The sequence below is a fragment of the Diabrotica virgifera genome, chromosome 9 (assembly GCF_917563875.1).
Source record: "Diabrotica virgifera virgifera chromosome 9, PGI_DIABVI_V3a".
NCBI classification, from domain to species: Eukaryota; Metazoa; Arthropoda; class Insecta; order Coleoptera; family Chrysomelidae; genus Diabrotica; species Diabrotica virgifera.
This window is the reverse complement of record NC_065451.1, coordinates 120808624-120825449: the sequence shown is the minus strand read 5'-3', so window position 1 is coordinate 120825449 and position 16826 is coordinate 120808624. Positions and strand designations below refer to the sequence as shown.

Sequence of the window (16826 nt, the reverse complement as noted above, 5' to 3'; positions counted from 1 at the left end):
CTGTTGGTATTCCCTCACATCTTGTTGTTGATTTATTTTATCCCCAATTTTGTTATCATTTTTTTTTCAGGTACTCTTATATTGCTGTATTGTTAGATTAATATTTAAATACCCTTTTTAGTTATAGTTGTACAGCTGGCAGTCTATATTGGAGTTTATAATTTATTAGGAGTTTATATAATATATATTTAACCTAACAATAAATAACTAAAACATATATTATTCTAAACATTTGAATACATTCAGACAATATTGGTATATTTTTAGGATCAACTAATTGTTGACCAAATATATAGGTACATATTTTTTTTCAGAGCTATTGTTGAACATAACTGAAAATTATTTTCATTACTCACATTCACATTGATAACCTGATTATATTTATTGGTGAGATTTGTTGATTCTGTTGGTGTGTTGCTAATATTTTCTTCATAGATACTCTTACAAACTTAAATATACTTTGCTGGTCACATTTTTGATTTTGATCGTTTCATTGTTTGTTTTTCCTCTCATCATGTGTGCCTTTCAGCCAGAGCATTTGTTAGTTAAGGAATTAGATTACGAGTTGAGGATAAGGGACATAGAGGTCGAAGAATCCGATAAAGTTGATAGAAAACGCAGTCTATTGCGTTAAACTCTTAAACAAGAACAAGGGAATAGGAGTTTCCGACAAATTTCTGCTGCAACTATTCCTTTTCCTGAAAAACAACAAGGGATAAACGATACGATTGAGGATCTTGCTAAAAAGATATCCGATTTTAGAGGGACTGTCCATGATAGCAGGTATTCTAGGTGCATATCACGTCTTGCCCATATCTCCGGTCGTGTTCATTTACTATCTTGCTCTGATGAGGAACAACAAACGTACAAGCGTTCTATGTCCATTAGGATTCTTGGTTTAGAAGGCGAACTTGATTCTCGAGTAAGTCCGGTAGCCACCTCCACTCCTACTTCTTCTGTTCAAGTAGCTAACTATTTCTTACACCCCAAACCAATTCATATACATAAGTGGGGAATTTTATTTTCTGGTCAAGGTCACTACGATCAAGTAATTACATTTTTGGAAAGAGTGGAATGTCTTCGTATTTCAAGAGGTGTGAGTGAGGATGATCTTTTTGCAGCTTCTGCTGAATTATTTACAGGTCCTGCGTTTACTTGGTATATGAATAACCGTCATAGTTTTTCCACTTGGTCTGATTTAGCTCAGAAGATGACCTCTTAGACGAAATAAAAAACCATAAACAGAAACCAAATGAACCTGTGACTATGTTTATTAACACAATTTTGGGCATGTGTAGTCGACTTGAGACTTCTCTAACAGACTCTGCCAAAATAAAAATCATTCTCAAATGTCTGTTGCCTTCTTACCATAAACAATTAGCTTTGATAGACATTCAAAGTATCGTGGATCTCACTGAAAAGTGCAAACGTTTGGAGGAAACATTATCTTGGTCGTCTCCACCTTCTTCCTCATCCCGACAATCGCCTATTTCTTCCTCTCAGCCAAATTCTTTTAGGCACCGTCCATGGCAAAATAAGGGTCCTGAACGGAATGTTTCGGCATTGAATTCTGTTGTCTGCTGGAATTGTCACCTTCCGGGTCACACGTTTGTTGGGTGTGAGATCCCTCAAAATCGTATTTTCTGCCACAGTTGTGGTCGGGAAAATACCCTCAAACGGAACTGTTTCAAATGTTCGGGAAACGGAGCGTTGGAGGTCCGTCCCCTGAGCGTTTCTCCTTCCACCTCCCTATCAGGGAACCAAACCCCAGTATCAACCGAGTCGGCAAGTCCAAGCACGTCCAGCAACACAAACCCATCTCCCAGTCGGAAGGGGAAAGGGGTGTCATCCAAAAGATCAGCACACACCACAGATCAAAATCAATCAAAACAGTAAGCTCTAATTGTGATATATTAAGTCCACATGGTTCAAGTGATCATAGATGGTCATCCATAAATACTCCTTTAATTGATAGTGTTGAACATAATGGTAATTGTAGTAGTGAAGTAGTTCCCTTGTCTATATCAGTTTCTAGTTTTGTTAGTAAGGATAATATGTCTGTGTTGTTACCCCATAATTTTGATAACCAAGCAGATGCTTTAGATTTTGATATAAATTCTTTATTAGTCAGAAAACACAATGATAACAGACCGTATCTTGAAATTGAGATATTAGGACAATCATGTTTAGCTCTATTAGATAGTGGCTCAAATATTTCTTTAATAGGTTCTTATTCATTAAATTACTAGAAAATACTGATATTACTATTATGCCTATTTCTTCTTTGCAAGTGTCCACTGCAGATGATACAGTTCAGTCAATTACAGGTAAATTTGAGACAGACATCTTAGTTGCTAATATTCGGAAAACAATTACATTTTATATCATACCTTCTGTTCGAAATTCCATAATTCTTGGCATGGATTTCTTAAATACATTTAACAGCACATTGAATTGTTCTGACTTTTCAGTTTCCATATCGTCATTCAATTTGTCAACTCTCAGTGCTATTCGTGAGTTTTCTAGTTTGTCTGTCAGGGAACAGAAACAACTAGAGGATATCATTTCTAAATTTTCATCGATTTCTTCTAAAGATAAATTAGGCCGTACTCATCTAATGGCTCATACTATTGAAGTGAATACTTCAACCCCTTTTCGGCAATATCAGTATCCCATACCTCAAGCATGGTAGGCAGATTTAGAAAAGGAGGTTGATTCTATGCTCTCCTTAAATATTATCGAACCGTCCAAGTCTTGCTATTGCAGTCCGCTTTGGCTCATAAAAAAGAAGGATGGATCCTTTAGAGTTTGTTTCGATGGTCGAAAATTAAATAGTATCACTACTAATAGGGACGCTTATCCTATCCCCAGAATAGATGTTGTCTTAAGCAAACTTCAGAATGCTAAATACATATCTTCTATTGATCTATCTAAGGCCTTCTTACAAATTCCTTTGAGTGAAGAGAGTAAGAAGTATACCGCTTTTGCTGTTAGTGGGAAAGGGCTATTTCAATTTGTTACCATGCCTTTCGGTCTTGTTTCTGCTCCCCAGACAATGTGTCGTTTAATGGACTTGGTTATTGGTCCACAACTTGAGCCATATGTCTTCTATTATCTAGATGATATTTTAGTTGTTACTCCTGATTTTGATTTACATATTGAAATATTAGGAAAGCTATTTTCACTCCTTAAAGAGGCTAATCTTACGGTGAATTTAGATAAATGTAATTTTTGTCGTCCTAATTTGAAATTCCTAGGATACGTTGTTGATAGTCAAGGTCTGAGGACAAATCCGGATAAAGTATCCGCTATTAAGGACTTCCCCATACCTAAAACCACCACCCAGTTACGTAGGATCTTGGGAATGTGTGGATACTATCGCCGGTTTGTGCCTTCTTACTCTACTTTGTTGTCCCCTCTTACCTTCTTAAGAATAGGAAAAAGGGCCAGACTATTACCTGGACTTCTGAGGCTGATGATGCTTTCCACCGCATTAAAGAAGCCCTCACCAGTGCTCCAGTCATGACCTCTCCTAATTTTAAGGAACATTTTTACCTCATGACTGATTGTTCGAATACAGCTTCAGGTGGTGTACTCTTTCAGATGAAAGACGGTTCAGAACACCCCATAGCTTACACTAGCAAGAAGCTGAATAAGGCTCAGAAAAATTACTCCACCACTGAGCGTGAACTCCTTGCCATCATTCATGGCTTGGAAGCATTCCGTTGTTATTTGGAAGGTCGTAAGTGCACACTTATAACTGATCATAGTTCGTTGTTGTGGTTGCATTCTATGCGTAATTCATCCCAACGATTATCTCGTTGGATTTGTAAGTTATCGGCGTTTGACTATAATATCGTACATCGCAAGGCTAATGGTGTTGTAGTAGCTGATGCATTGTCTCAAACGTTTGATGTCAACCTTCTTGACATATCCACTTTAGTTCCGGATACATGGTATCAGAACATGTTGGAGAAGGTTACCCAAGAACCTAGTCAGTACCCTGATTTCAAAGTAGAGAATAATGTCCTATATAAACATGTTATCAGTCCTATAGAGTCACTGTCGAATATGTCTGACTGGAAAATAGTAGTTCCAACACCTAATAGGGAAGAGGTCTTGAGAAATTTTCATGATGATGTGACATCAGGTCACTTCGGGTTTTATAAAACTTTTTGTAAAATAGCCGAGTTATATTATTGGCCTGGTCTGCGCAACTCGGTCAAGAAATACATTTCTAGATGTAGAGTTTGTGCAACCTGCAAGCCTAGTAACCTACCTCAAATTGGACTCATGGGTTCCTACAGGAACATTAATTTTCCTTGGCAAATGATATCATTAGATCTTATTGGACCATATCCACGTAGCTATAAAGGTAATACATGTTGTTTGGTAGTTGTGGATTATTTCACTAAGTTTCCCTTAGTTTTTCCTCTTCGTCAGGCCACAACTCCAGCCATTTTAAAATATTTAGAAGAACAAGTTTTCTTACTATTTGGGGTTCCTCAAATAGTATCATGTGATAATGGACCACAATTTGTGTCCAAAGCTTTTAAAGATCTCTTGAGTAAATACAAGGTCCAAAAGATTTTTTATAATACTGCGTACCATCCGCAGGCAAACCATACTGAGCGTGTTAATCGTAGTATCGTAACTGCACTAAGGTCTTATACGTATATGGATCATAGAGCTTGGGATCAATATATTCATTCGGTCGCTCAGGCCATTCGTACTTCTGTTCATGAGGTCACCCAATGTTCTCCAGCCTATCTTAATTTTGGAAGAAATGTTCCATTGTCTGGTGACTATTTTGGATTAATTTCGGAGAATCGTATTACTCTTCCTCAGATTTCGGAGGATCTCCATCGTCTGGAAGATCTCCAACAGTTACCCCCCATTTTTGCTGACATTAGGAAAAAGTTAAAAACTTCTTACCTCAGGAATCAGAGTCAGTATAATTTAAGGAAACGAGATTTGCGATTCTTTGTTGGTGATCGGGTCTTAAAGCGTAATTTTGTAAAATCCAGTAAGGGTGATGCCATTTCTGCAAAGTTTTGTCAGAAATATATCCCGTGCACGGTCGTGAGGGTATTATCTCCTTTAGTGTATGAAGTAAAAGACAATTCGACAAACAAACGAATTGGCTTAACAGAGTTGTTTAAGCTAGTATTTTCCTCTGTTGTCTTTAGCTCGATTTTTTTTGCGGTTTGGTATTTTAGTCTAATGTGGTTTTTGTCACCAGATAGTTTAGGCACATGGATAAATTTTTATCTCTTGGCAGTTTTTTAAGACTTCATTTTATTAGGTAATTATTGGATATGAAATACCATATGTGTGAGTTCATCATTTTTGGTAATATAAATTGTGCATTTTAATTATTATCAGTTAATAAGCTTAGGTACTAGTCCTGTCATCAGCAATATAAGATCAATATGAACTCAGACTTATTTCTTTTTGTTCTTTTTGATACACATCCACTACTTTTTGATAGAAAGGATGATTTATATATTATATATCTGGCAATATAGACTCATACAACTACTCATATTTAACTGCAATGGGACTACGTTGTACACTACTATATCTTGACTGGTGTGTTACCTTTGGATATTGGATTATCTGCTATTTGTTTTATATTTTGTTAGTGGATTTGCCATATTGGAAAGATGTTATAGTTTTAATTTGCTATTGGTTTACTTTATCGACGTTTGTCACAGATGTCCTAAATACTTATAATAATTTATATCCTTAATAATACACAGTATGAACCTGGAATTAGTGGGAATTTAGATTTATCTTGTGTCTTTCATATTATTTCCTCTAAAAATTAGTCTGTGTGTACTAGGAGTTGGTGAATGCGTGGGTTCGAAGTTGTTGTTCGGTAACTGGCCAGTGCTGTTCGATTAAATTTCGTAATCTATGCCTTTCATGGCAGAGTACACAGATGTTTATTCGTCATAACATGTTCAGTCATGAAATGATTGATCCTTTTTGTTGGAGAATGACTTAACCATTTTTAGTGTAATTATCTAATTATTCCAGTTACCTTGTTACAGGTTGATAGGGAAGTTTATTTAGTTTATATTATGTCTCTTATTCATAGCGTTTGTTCTTGACTATCCCTATACCTAGCAAGTTCATTTAATTCAGTGTTTAGGGTATTTAGACAAATGAGTTGTTATTGTTATTATATTGTTACTTCTTTCCTTAGGCAAGTTGTTGTTTAGATTCAGGTATATTTCCTAGATAATCCTACATATGTGAGAACATATCATAAATCTACAGTTTTATTTAAAATTGTTTGCTTGTTCTCGACATTTTTCTGTCACCCAGATAATGGTATCACAGAACAGAATATTAGTTCACCAATTTATTTTTACTTATTATTGTGTCTGGTTATTGGCATACATCTGCTGTAGCAACGTGCTATAACTAGCGAATACCAGCACGAATCAATTTTATTTAGTCACCGAATTCTTTTAGTCGATATACTTTAGGTATTTATCTTATTTTCCGTTTAATTGATTACATCTCTGTTGATTAGTATGGATAAGTGTGACATACATTACCTCACACTTTGTTAATTTTTTGTTTATTAGATTGGGTTCATGGATGCTATGGTAACTCGATATTAGGATGGAATCGATCAATGGCTGTCCTTTTGTTTGAAACCATTAATTCTATATTGGATCCAATAGTTTAGTTTGGTATAGTCCGGATTGGCTCATACTACCGGATGTAGGTGTAGGTATACCTAAGTTATTTATTTTATATAGTATTAATGAGAATTGGTCCATAAATCTTCCTGATCGTTCTTCTCTGGATATGCTTTATGAATCTGGTGTCCATTGTTAGTCCGATTTTGGATAGTGTCTGATTCCTCACTGATTTTGGGTTAATCAGTTCTTTGTTATATTAAGTATTATTTGGTATTAGTGAGAATTGTTCCAAAAATCTTCCTGGTTGTTCTTCTCTGGATATGTTATTATGAATCTGGTGTCCATTGTGAGTTCAATTTTGGATTAAGTGTTCAATTCTTCATTTATTTTGGTCAATAATTTCTATGATTTTACTTTATTATAGCTACAAGTTCGTGATTGTGCGAATTGGATCAAATTTTTGCCTGGTTGTTCGTCCTTGGATATGCCATATAAATCTGATGTCCATTGATATTTCAATTTTGGATCTAGTGCCCAATTCGACACTTATTTGTCACTATAAATTTATTTACTATGTTTTGGTTTCTTCGCTACTGGTTTATACAGACATTTTAATATGACTTCGAGTCATCTTATGGAATCTGACGAAATGTCCATACTTTTTTTTCTTGATCCATAAATTGTTTTAATCTTGCTAATCAACGTGTAATGAAGAAATAGACCACTATGGTTAGTAATGTTTTAAGTTTAGGAAAAAAAAATTTTTGTACCTAAATTTTTTTTCATCAAGTTGGAGGGGAATGTAACGGAACGTTACTTAATGAAAATATTTTAATTAAAATCATTAATAATTTAATATTTATAAAATGCTACTTTTCCATCTTGCAACACCGCCAACACTGGACAGTAGTTCCACGAGTACCCGCTGTCGCAAGTATCAAGAAGGACTGTCAAATTTTTAAAATTTTTACTGTTCGCTGAATCTTCGAAGAAATAACTTCCAAGTGGTCGATGGCTGTTTGAACAAAAAAAAAAAAAGGAATCGTCTTTGAGTTATTTTTTTTTAATACGGAATTATCTTAATTAAGTTGAAGGAGGAGAAAGTTTTGTTTTGGTTAGTTTTACGAAGAAAAGTATTAATTTGGTGAAAATTTGGGAGAATCGCTGTCGGGTGAGTTTTTATCATGAGTTCATTCATATAGGAAGCCATATTGACAAGCGGTAAATTTCTAAGTTTCATAATTACTAATGTTCCTAAATTCTTTTCATTATTATATATTTCGACTAACTATTTATAGATACAACTTCTAATATCATTCCCAACTTTAAATAGACATATTTCTATATTTAAATATAAAAAAATTTCATAAAGTTATTCAAGATCAAGCTGTACCAATGTTTTTGGTACAGAAAAAAAACAACACTTCTTTTAATGGATCCTGACCAGTTTTTATTTGAGGTTTAACTTCCAACTTATTCCTTTTTCCATAAGATCGAATGCCAAAGTTACAAGGGGTTTGTATATTTTAGCCACTTGGAAGTATTTGGAAGCACTTGGAACCACTTAAAATGTCACCCTCAGAACATCAGGGGATGAATCAACAACTTTAGCAGCAGTCACAGGGTAGCCCAGGCGGGAATCATCTTTTAAGGAGGGGGTATGGTTTGAAATATTTAATTTTTTTATTATTTCAAATAAAAGTGCATACTTTCAAGAATACTCTCTGAAAATTTCAAAATAATCGGAGTAAAATTACCAGAGATACAGGGTGTTGAATATCCCTACCTTCGACTCGCTTTGCCGCGGCTTCGCGCCAGCACGCCGGAGCGTAGTGAGAAACGTTAAACAACTGTTCGCCTTCTCTTTTGTAGATTACTCCCCAATTTAAAATACATATTCCAATGTTCATCACTTTACGATTTGGCAGACAAATAAGAAGATGAAGATGCAATTGTCAAAACTTTAAACGCATTTTTCTCCAAACTGCTTTTTCAAATGCGGTGGACATTGTAACTGAAAAACTACTCGGCCGATCTACCTCATATTTTGCACAGATTTTCTTTAGACATTTCATGAGGTAACAACGTCGAGATAGTTTTCGTTTTGTGCTTATTTTTTGTTCAACAATATTAAATCTGTTGGTTTTCACAAAATTTTTATCAAAAATTTCGTATTTTTGACTTTTGAGTGATACCAAAAATTCAAAAATCATTAACAATAAAAAAACTCGACGTTGTTACCTCGTAAAACTCATAACCTAATAAAATCTTTTTGAATTTTTTGTTTCGTATAATCCAGTGATGAGTTCTGATGTCCACTGCAAAATCCATTTTTTTGAGCTGCCTGCCAAAATTTGTCGCCAATGGCTTATATTTCAATATTTTGGATTGAATTTTTTCTTAAATATTCTTTGAATTGTACTTAATGTGTTTATTTACTTTAAAAATAAAATAATTCTACCATAGTTTCGAAAAAAATTAACAAAAATGTGCTTGATATGTTGATTTCAAACCATACCCCCTCCTTAAGTTGGTTTTTGGGACTATCATCATTATTTTGGTTGGACATTTAGAAAGGACTTTACGTTAGTTGGTGTTGGACAGTGATTTAAGTATTTCTTTTTTTATTATTATCAAGAACATTAATTTTTTTAAAATAATTGGAACATTAAATATTTATTAAAAATATCATATTAAATAATTTTATATTACACGACACTGTGGTATTCGCTGACAGTTCTGAAGCCCTACAGGAGTTAATGAGCAGAATCGCAGAAGTCAGTCAGAGATACGGACTTTCACTAAACACTAAGAAAACCAAATGTATGATGATCTCTAAGAATGAACAGCAATTTGGACGAATCAGTGTGAATGGTCAACAAATAGCAAGAGTAAAAACATACACCTACCTTGGTACGAACGTCAATGAAAATTGGGACCATTCTATAGAAATCAAATGTAGGATAGAGAAAGCAAGATCTGCATTTCAAAAAATGGCAAAGTTGTTCAAATGTCATGATTTGTCGATACCCATAAAAGTCAGATTACTACGATGTTATATATTTCCTATACTGTTGTACGGAGTTGAGTCGTGGACTCTCACAGACGCCACCTGCAAGAAAATTGAGGCTTTTGAGATGTGGCTTTATCGTCGAATCCTGAAGATATCTTATACCGACCACATTACTAATGAGGGTGTTTTGCTGAGAATGAAAAAAGAAAAAGAGCTGTTAATCAAAATAAAAACAGCCAAAATCGAATACCTCGGTCACATCATGAGGAACAGTGAGAGATATGGACTGCTGCAACTGGTCTTGCAGGGAAAAGTAGAGGGAAAGCGAGGACCAGGAAGGCGAAGGATTTCCTGGCTGAGAAATTACGAACGTGGTTCAACACAACCACTACAAATCTTTTCAGAGCAGCAGTGTGCAAAGTGCAGATTGCCATGATGGTCGCCAACATCCGAAACGGATAGGCACTACAAGAAGAAGATATTACACTTCACTTACATTTATATTTAAAATATTTTCCCAAACCAAAAACAAAAGAAACCATTTAATATTTTCAATTCTTTTAAATAATTAATACCTCCTCTTCAAGGCTTAAATTTTGTATTTTTTTTTAATCAATTTATTTCTTTTGTTTATTTTCTCAACTGTAAGGTAATTGAGCTCAAATATCCGGAGAAAATTTGGTACTTTTTTTATATAAATTATAACCAATTAACCTTGGCTTTCGTCCCCCTCAGGGTAGATTGACCATTTAACTTGCCTTTTATTGTTGTAACCGCACGTGAAGTTAGAGTTCTATCTCGAGTAGCGTGTCGGTTCATTTTTGTATCATAAATTGGAAGTAAAAGGGCAGCACGGCTACGGGCTATTTGGTGGAGGCGCCCCATGTTATTTCTTATGGGAAAACGAATAAAATCGCTAAGGTCCATTCTGGTCATTTTTGACGCTTTTTGTGGAGGAGACGCGACTGCTCGTTGGATCGTGACGTTTGAGGTATTGTTGGAAAGGGAGGGGGTAACGAAAGAAGTGACAGCAACGTGACATTTCGAAAAGAAGAAGAAAAATTGACAGCAACATGACAGACGAAAAGAAGAAGAAGGCTCAACGCAATGAAGAATAATTGACAAATCAAAAAGAAGAAGAAGAAAAATTGACAGCCACATGCCAAACGAAAAGAAGAAGTGTCAATAGCTCAAAACAATGAAGAATAATTGTCAAATCGAAAAGAAGAAGAAGAATTGACAAACGAAAAGAAGAATTGACAGCAGCATGACAAACGAAAAGAAGAAGTGACAATAGCTCAAAACAATGAAGAATAATTGTCAAATCGAAAAGAAGAAGAAGAATTGACAACATGACAAACGAAAAGAAGAAGAATTGACAAACGAAAAGAAGAAGTGAAAATGGCTCAACACAATGAAGAAGTGGCAAACCGGAAAAGAAGAATTGACAGCAACATGACAAACGTAAAGAAGAAGAATTGACACACCGAAAAGAAGAAGAATTGACAGATGGCTTGACACAAAGAAGAAGAAGAAATTAAATACGAGTTTATTATTCATAAAATTCACATCTAATACTAAGTATTAAATAGGATCCTGGACGCCCATATAAAAAGCATGGAAAACGGAAAGTTTACCTTGGACAGAGGAGTCCTGTGATGGACATTTAAGTCAACCTTGGACAAAAATTCAATACAAATTAAATGGGTCAATTCTCTATTAGACATGATACAGTCTAGCTTGGACTGAACTATTCTAAATAAAATTCCAAGAGTTATCGCATTCATATAGGTAAAAAATGGGGGTTACTATACTTTCGACTACCGTGTTTCAACTACCATTCCAAGGTCACAAGCTAATGCTTAGCGCATGCGTAGCTGTGTGTAGTAGAGCGTAGCAGAGCGCTGCAGCGGTTAGCAGAGGATAGCACGTCGGACGTCAAGTAAATGTATCGTCCTACGTCGAATGTCACATTCGTGCTATCCTCTGCTAACCGCTGCAGCGCTCTGCTACGCTCTACTACACACAGCTACGCATGCGCTAAGCATTAGCTTGTGACCTTGGAATGGTAGTTGAAACACGGTAGTCGAAAGTATAGTAACCCCCATTTTTTACCTATATGAAGGTACGACTACATCGACCGCCATGTTAGTAGGGATGATGGTTAGTAGGAATGAAATATTTTACATTATATGATAATATATTTAATAATAATAGCAATACACTTAACTTACTAAGATCAGCTCATTATTATCTAACTTGGTTTAATAGACATCTTTTTATTGATCTGTTGGACATCTTTTATATATTCATATTAATGTTAAAACATCGACACTTTGGTGTTAATTCATTCGTTACTATGTTCTGTAGTATTCAAAATGAATTATTGAGGGTAAATTTGATCGATAACTGTAGGTTATCTAATCTTAACACTAGGGATTTTTCCGACTCCTGTTTTGTGACAGGCTATCGAAGACTTAAAACTAAATCGGGGGAAAGAAGACCATTAAGTTATCGATTGTCTTAATTTATAGGCTACATGAGCAACGGCTCTAGAGTTAACCAGAACGTCTTATTAATTTGCCTGTTATATGGTCCATATCAGATATCTTTTTACTGGTCATAAATAAACATCTTTTTTTTTTATATGGGTTAATCTTAATAAATATACTTAATTTAGAGATAATATACACAAAATATAGATCGATTAGAATTATCATATTATATAAAAACGATGAGTAAAAGAAAGGTTGAGAAAAGGAACGTAGTAAAAAGGTCTGCTCCAGATATATTTAGCATTGTGTTAGCTGTAATAAATAAATAAAATTTTAAAAAATATTCAATCAACTAAATATGCTAATCTTAATGACATAAAAATGATGAGTGATATTAAAGGGTGACAAGAGAAATATAATAAAAAATTGTCTGATTCAGATATATTTATTATTATTGTTGATGTAATAAATAAAGTTCAAAAAATGACCATATTCAATCAGCATCCATCTTAAAGTCAATCAAATCATCAAGGATAAATGTTAATATATGGCTGGCTTATTGTAGTCTTGCTTTGTGTTAAATCTAATTAACATCCATCTCAAGATTATCAATTAAATAGTGCCCCCACGGAAGCGTATCATAAGACTCCGGAAGGTGATGTCTTTTATCATCATAGGGGCTGAGAGCAATATTGCTTTGTGTTATAGTATAAACATGATGCTTATCTGAGCGTATTAGATTCTGCGAGGCTGTCTTTGTTGTAAAGGTATCTAAACACTCGATGTAGTCTTCGAAGGTAATCTTAGTGTTTACAACAGATTTCTTAACCCCCTTAGCCTTCTTTGTCACACCATAATTTTTAATAAGTATTTCAATCTCATCGTCCTCATACTCCTGATCTATCAACTTCCCCCTCAGTTTTGTGATGTCATTATCTGTGATAGCTACTTTCGTCGTATATAATTTAGATCGGAGCCCTATATAGTCAGTCATAATGCAGCCATTATTCTCATCCTTCATCATACCCAACACCTTCTTGTTAACCTGGGGGATGCCATAAATATTATCTTTAGGATAGTCAGACGTGTCAAAGTGCTGATGGCAGTCTGTTTTCATAGCCTCATAGGGATCTTTTTCCCGTATCTCCACGATCACACTATCGGTATCTGTATAGCAGGTTGTAAAGTTCTCACCAAACCTTCTATCTAAATACCCATAGTCAAAATCGTAGATCGTGGTTTTAGCCAAATCCAGTATACTCATACCCACATATATTGGTTTATCTAACCATATTTCCGCTCTATGCATCTCGACAGCTACCAAGTTTTCATTAAAAATAATAGCATTCTTAAACAGGGGACTACTTATTCTAGCTTCAGCTCCGTAACGACCCTCCCATTCAGTAAGCAATTTAATATCGACGCGCTTGCGCACATTCTCCATGGTCTTGCCGAACACAGCATTGTTCATAAGCTTGAAGAGATTTTTCTCAAATTCATTTTTCGCTGCCTTCCGGAGATCTGTATTCAAGTCAATGTATGACTTTAGCCAAGGAGACTGCTTAAATTTCAGGACGCGGTGAATCTTTTTTAGTATTAATCCGTGTGCTAGCGCTTGCTTCAAGGTCCTATAATGAATTACGTATCTTTCTTTATCATGAAGGGTAGCCATTAATTTAGTTTGCTCTCGCGGTCGTTTAGGAGGAAGCATAGTTTTAGGGTTCAATGATTGGGGGCAAAACGGAAGATCTTTATGACGATCGTGGATATGTTGAGGGTACTTCAGATCAACCTCGAGAAAATACCCTTCAGAAGCATCGTCTGGAATACTTAGAATATCAATGTTGGCATCGACCCATCCGAAACTACCATATGGAAGGTATTGAGACATTGCCCAGCCATATTGATTATTGACATCGAAATACATCAGATATGAGTCGGGTTGTGATGGATCGTAAGATTCCATATACTTGTTATTAGCGTGAACGCGGCGTTTCGAGCATACTTGACTCAAACCACCAAGTATACCACGCTCCGCAAACAAAAACATATCTGGATCTGTTAAAAGCTCCAGTTTCTGTTTTGTATGTTTAAGCATTGCATCCCACGTGAAGCCGGGAAGAGTAAAGTAGTGAGCTGGGTCAAGATTATATGTTTTGAGACAACTGGATCGAAATTGCTCAAAGACGTCGGCAAGAAGAAGAATGTCTGTTTTCATATATAAATCGATATAATCACCAAGAGTGGAACATGAGAATGATGACCACACATCTTGGGCTCTACGATAATGTCGACGAGGACATGGTTTATCCTCAAGTTTATTGTAAAAAGACTCGATAGGAGGTAGAGACGTTTCACTAAATTTTATAAATGAATCGATATAATCATATGGCATGATTCCTTTCTTAGTTAGAAGATGGAAATTCTCCTCAGGAAGCGAAGTATATTGGGAGCGGAGATTAGGATATTCTATCAAATAAGAAGAGAGCTTATCGAGAGAAGAAGCCATGAATCGAAAACTATCGATAAAACGGAATCTAATTCGAGCATCATCAATGTGTTTCGTAAAAGAGATATATTTTTCCTTAGTAATAGGAAGGAGATCTACTGGGCCTTTGATGTGTGTAGCAATATCATTAACAATGAAGTGGGCGTCATATCCGCTAAGGTTATGAAATATCACTGGGATAGTGTGAGCATCTTTGTAATTAATGTTACAGCCTTCATGGGCCGCACCTCTGTAGTTATTATCTGGAGTGAGGTGGTCGTGGTCCCGAACTTTCTTATCATCGAGGGAGAAGCGCTGCTCGCAGATATGACAATGCGTGGCTGCATGAAAATCACTCTCTTGCTGAGATGTCATATTTATATCATATGGGCATATAAACACTGTAGAAACATTCTCAGCAAGCTGATTAAGTTCATCTACGAACCATTTCATGCAATCCTTTCCCCGATATGACTTATAAAAAGAGATGGTATCATTATAGGAACATTTAAAGAAATAGCCAACTGCTACAGGAATGTGTTCCTGATGTTTCTTAGGATCACCTGTACGTTTTAAAGCACTTTCGAGATCTGCGTAAACGGCGAAGGGGGCTTTAATTTTATTTCTGAAATTCTTAAATCTTAGCATTTTACGACTTTGTTCTGGCATTTTGATGGCTGTTGTGTTAATTCTTACGCAATCGTTGGTGTGAGCTTCTAGCTGTTTTGATGATGAAAATGGTTGTAAACACCTATCACAGATAACATCTGAGCGCCCTTTGCAGCATGTCGTATGAACATTTAACTGTTCCTGTGATCGAAAGTAATGGAGGCATGTATCGCAGAAATATTTTGTTCTCTTTTCTTTGCTTAATTGGGTGGAGAGGAGGCGGGATAGATTTTTTATCCAAACGTAATGATATCTAATCGGAGTACCTTGCTCCTCATATGTATCCTGAACAAGAAGAAGATTCACATGTTTATCCTTCTTGTTCTTTGTTATGAAGGTTGGGAGGGTCGTATAGTTCTTCTCCTTTTTTAAAATGTATACGTTGATCGATATATTGTTCTGCTGTTCAAAATTCGGAATCTGTTTGATAGTCATAGGCCACTGAATACCTTTAAGTTTTAATATGCTCGAGTACTGCGGGTAAGATGACAATAAATCGACATTTTTAGTTGTAGGGTATAATGCCGATATGACAGCCCATGCAAAGCATGCCTCGTCATCGTTCTTAACATTAATGCATGCCTGTTTTCTTTTTATCTGAGGGGGAAGATCAATGTATGAGGAGCCAAGCTGTGGTGTAAATTTGTTAATGTTGACCCCCAGGTTAACAACTGCCTTTAGAGCCCATCCAGAATCGCGTTCTTGGAATTCTTCCATGTCTCTGGAGATGGGCTCCACTACTTTCTTTTCAAACCACTCATCCAAGTTTGTGTCTTTGTATATGGGTGAGTTTGAAGTAGTGAAATACTTAGTTTCATTTAAGATCTTATCTCCGCTGGCCACTTCGAATTCCCCACCAAATGCCATATTCACCTTTACTGCCTCATTTTCCTTAAGAACGTTCTGAATTCTACGTTTGAACAGAGCTTTGCAATCGATGAGGAAACTGCTCGGGTCCTTGTGTTTAAGATTTGAGATGACTCCAGTCCGAATTCTTGAGTTGAACGCTGATAAAGAATCATCCCAATGCACCCTATGCTTTGCAGTCTCCTTTGTTGGTGTCAGTCCTGCCCCCTTCTTTTGTTTGGCTTTTAATTGGTTTCTTAATGTTTTCACCTTTCGCATCTGAGCTTCGAGGTGCTGCTTTTCGCCAATCGTCTTGGCATATCTCATAGAGTCCCTTAATTTTTTGGATGCCTTATTACACTCTATCAACCCTTGTCTTAACTTTTCAGCATTATAATCATTTTTGATTAAGCCTAAGATGGTTGCAATTACCTGAATAAGTTTTGCCAACATGTTTAAGCAAAAAAGCAAATATTCAAAAATAGATTACAAATAAAAAATTTTCACAAAATTATAAATTATCAAAAAACCAAAAATCAAAAAATCTGAATCAGAAATTCAAAAATTATCAAAAAAAACTCGAAAATTTTCAAAATATTAAAAATTTTCAAAAAACAAAAAAATATCACTCACCACCAGAGCACGTCTGAACGTTT

General features: G+C 35.6%; 1 protein-coding gene across 1 annotated transcript; it reads right to left on the bottom strand.

Moving 5' to 3' along the window:
• Positions 1-12750: 12750 nt before the first annotated feature.
• Positions 12751-16623, bottom strand: LOC126891277 (uncharacterized). Its single transcript, XM_050660456.1, has one exon. It carries the CDS (start codon positions 16621-16623, stop codon positions 12751-12753), a length of 3873 nt encoding a protein of 1290 aa, XP_050516413.1.
• Between the last annotated feature and the right edge of the window lie 203 nt (positions 16624-16826).

Bases quoted from the DNA above. Each gene is read 5' to 3' on its own strand.
- LOC126891277 (XM_050660456.1), bottom strand. From the start codon at position 16,623: ATGTTGGCAAAACTTATTCAGGTAATTGCAACCATCTTAGGCTTAATC.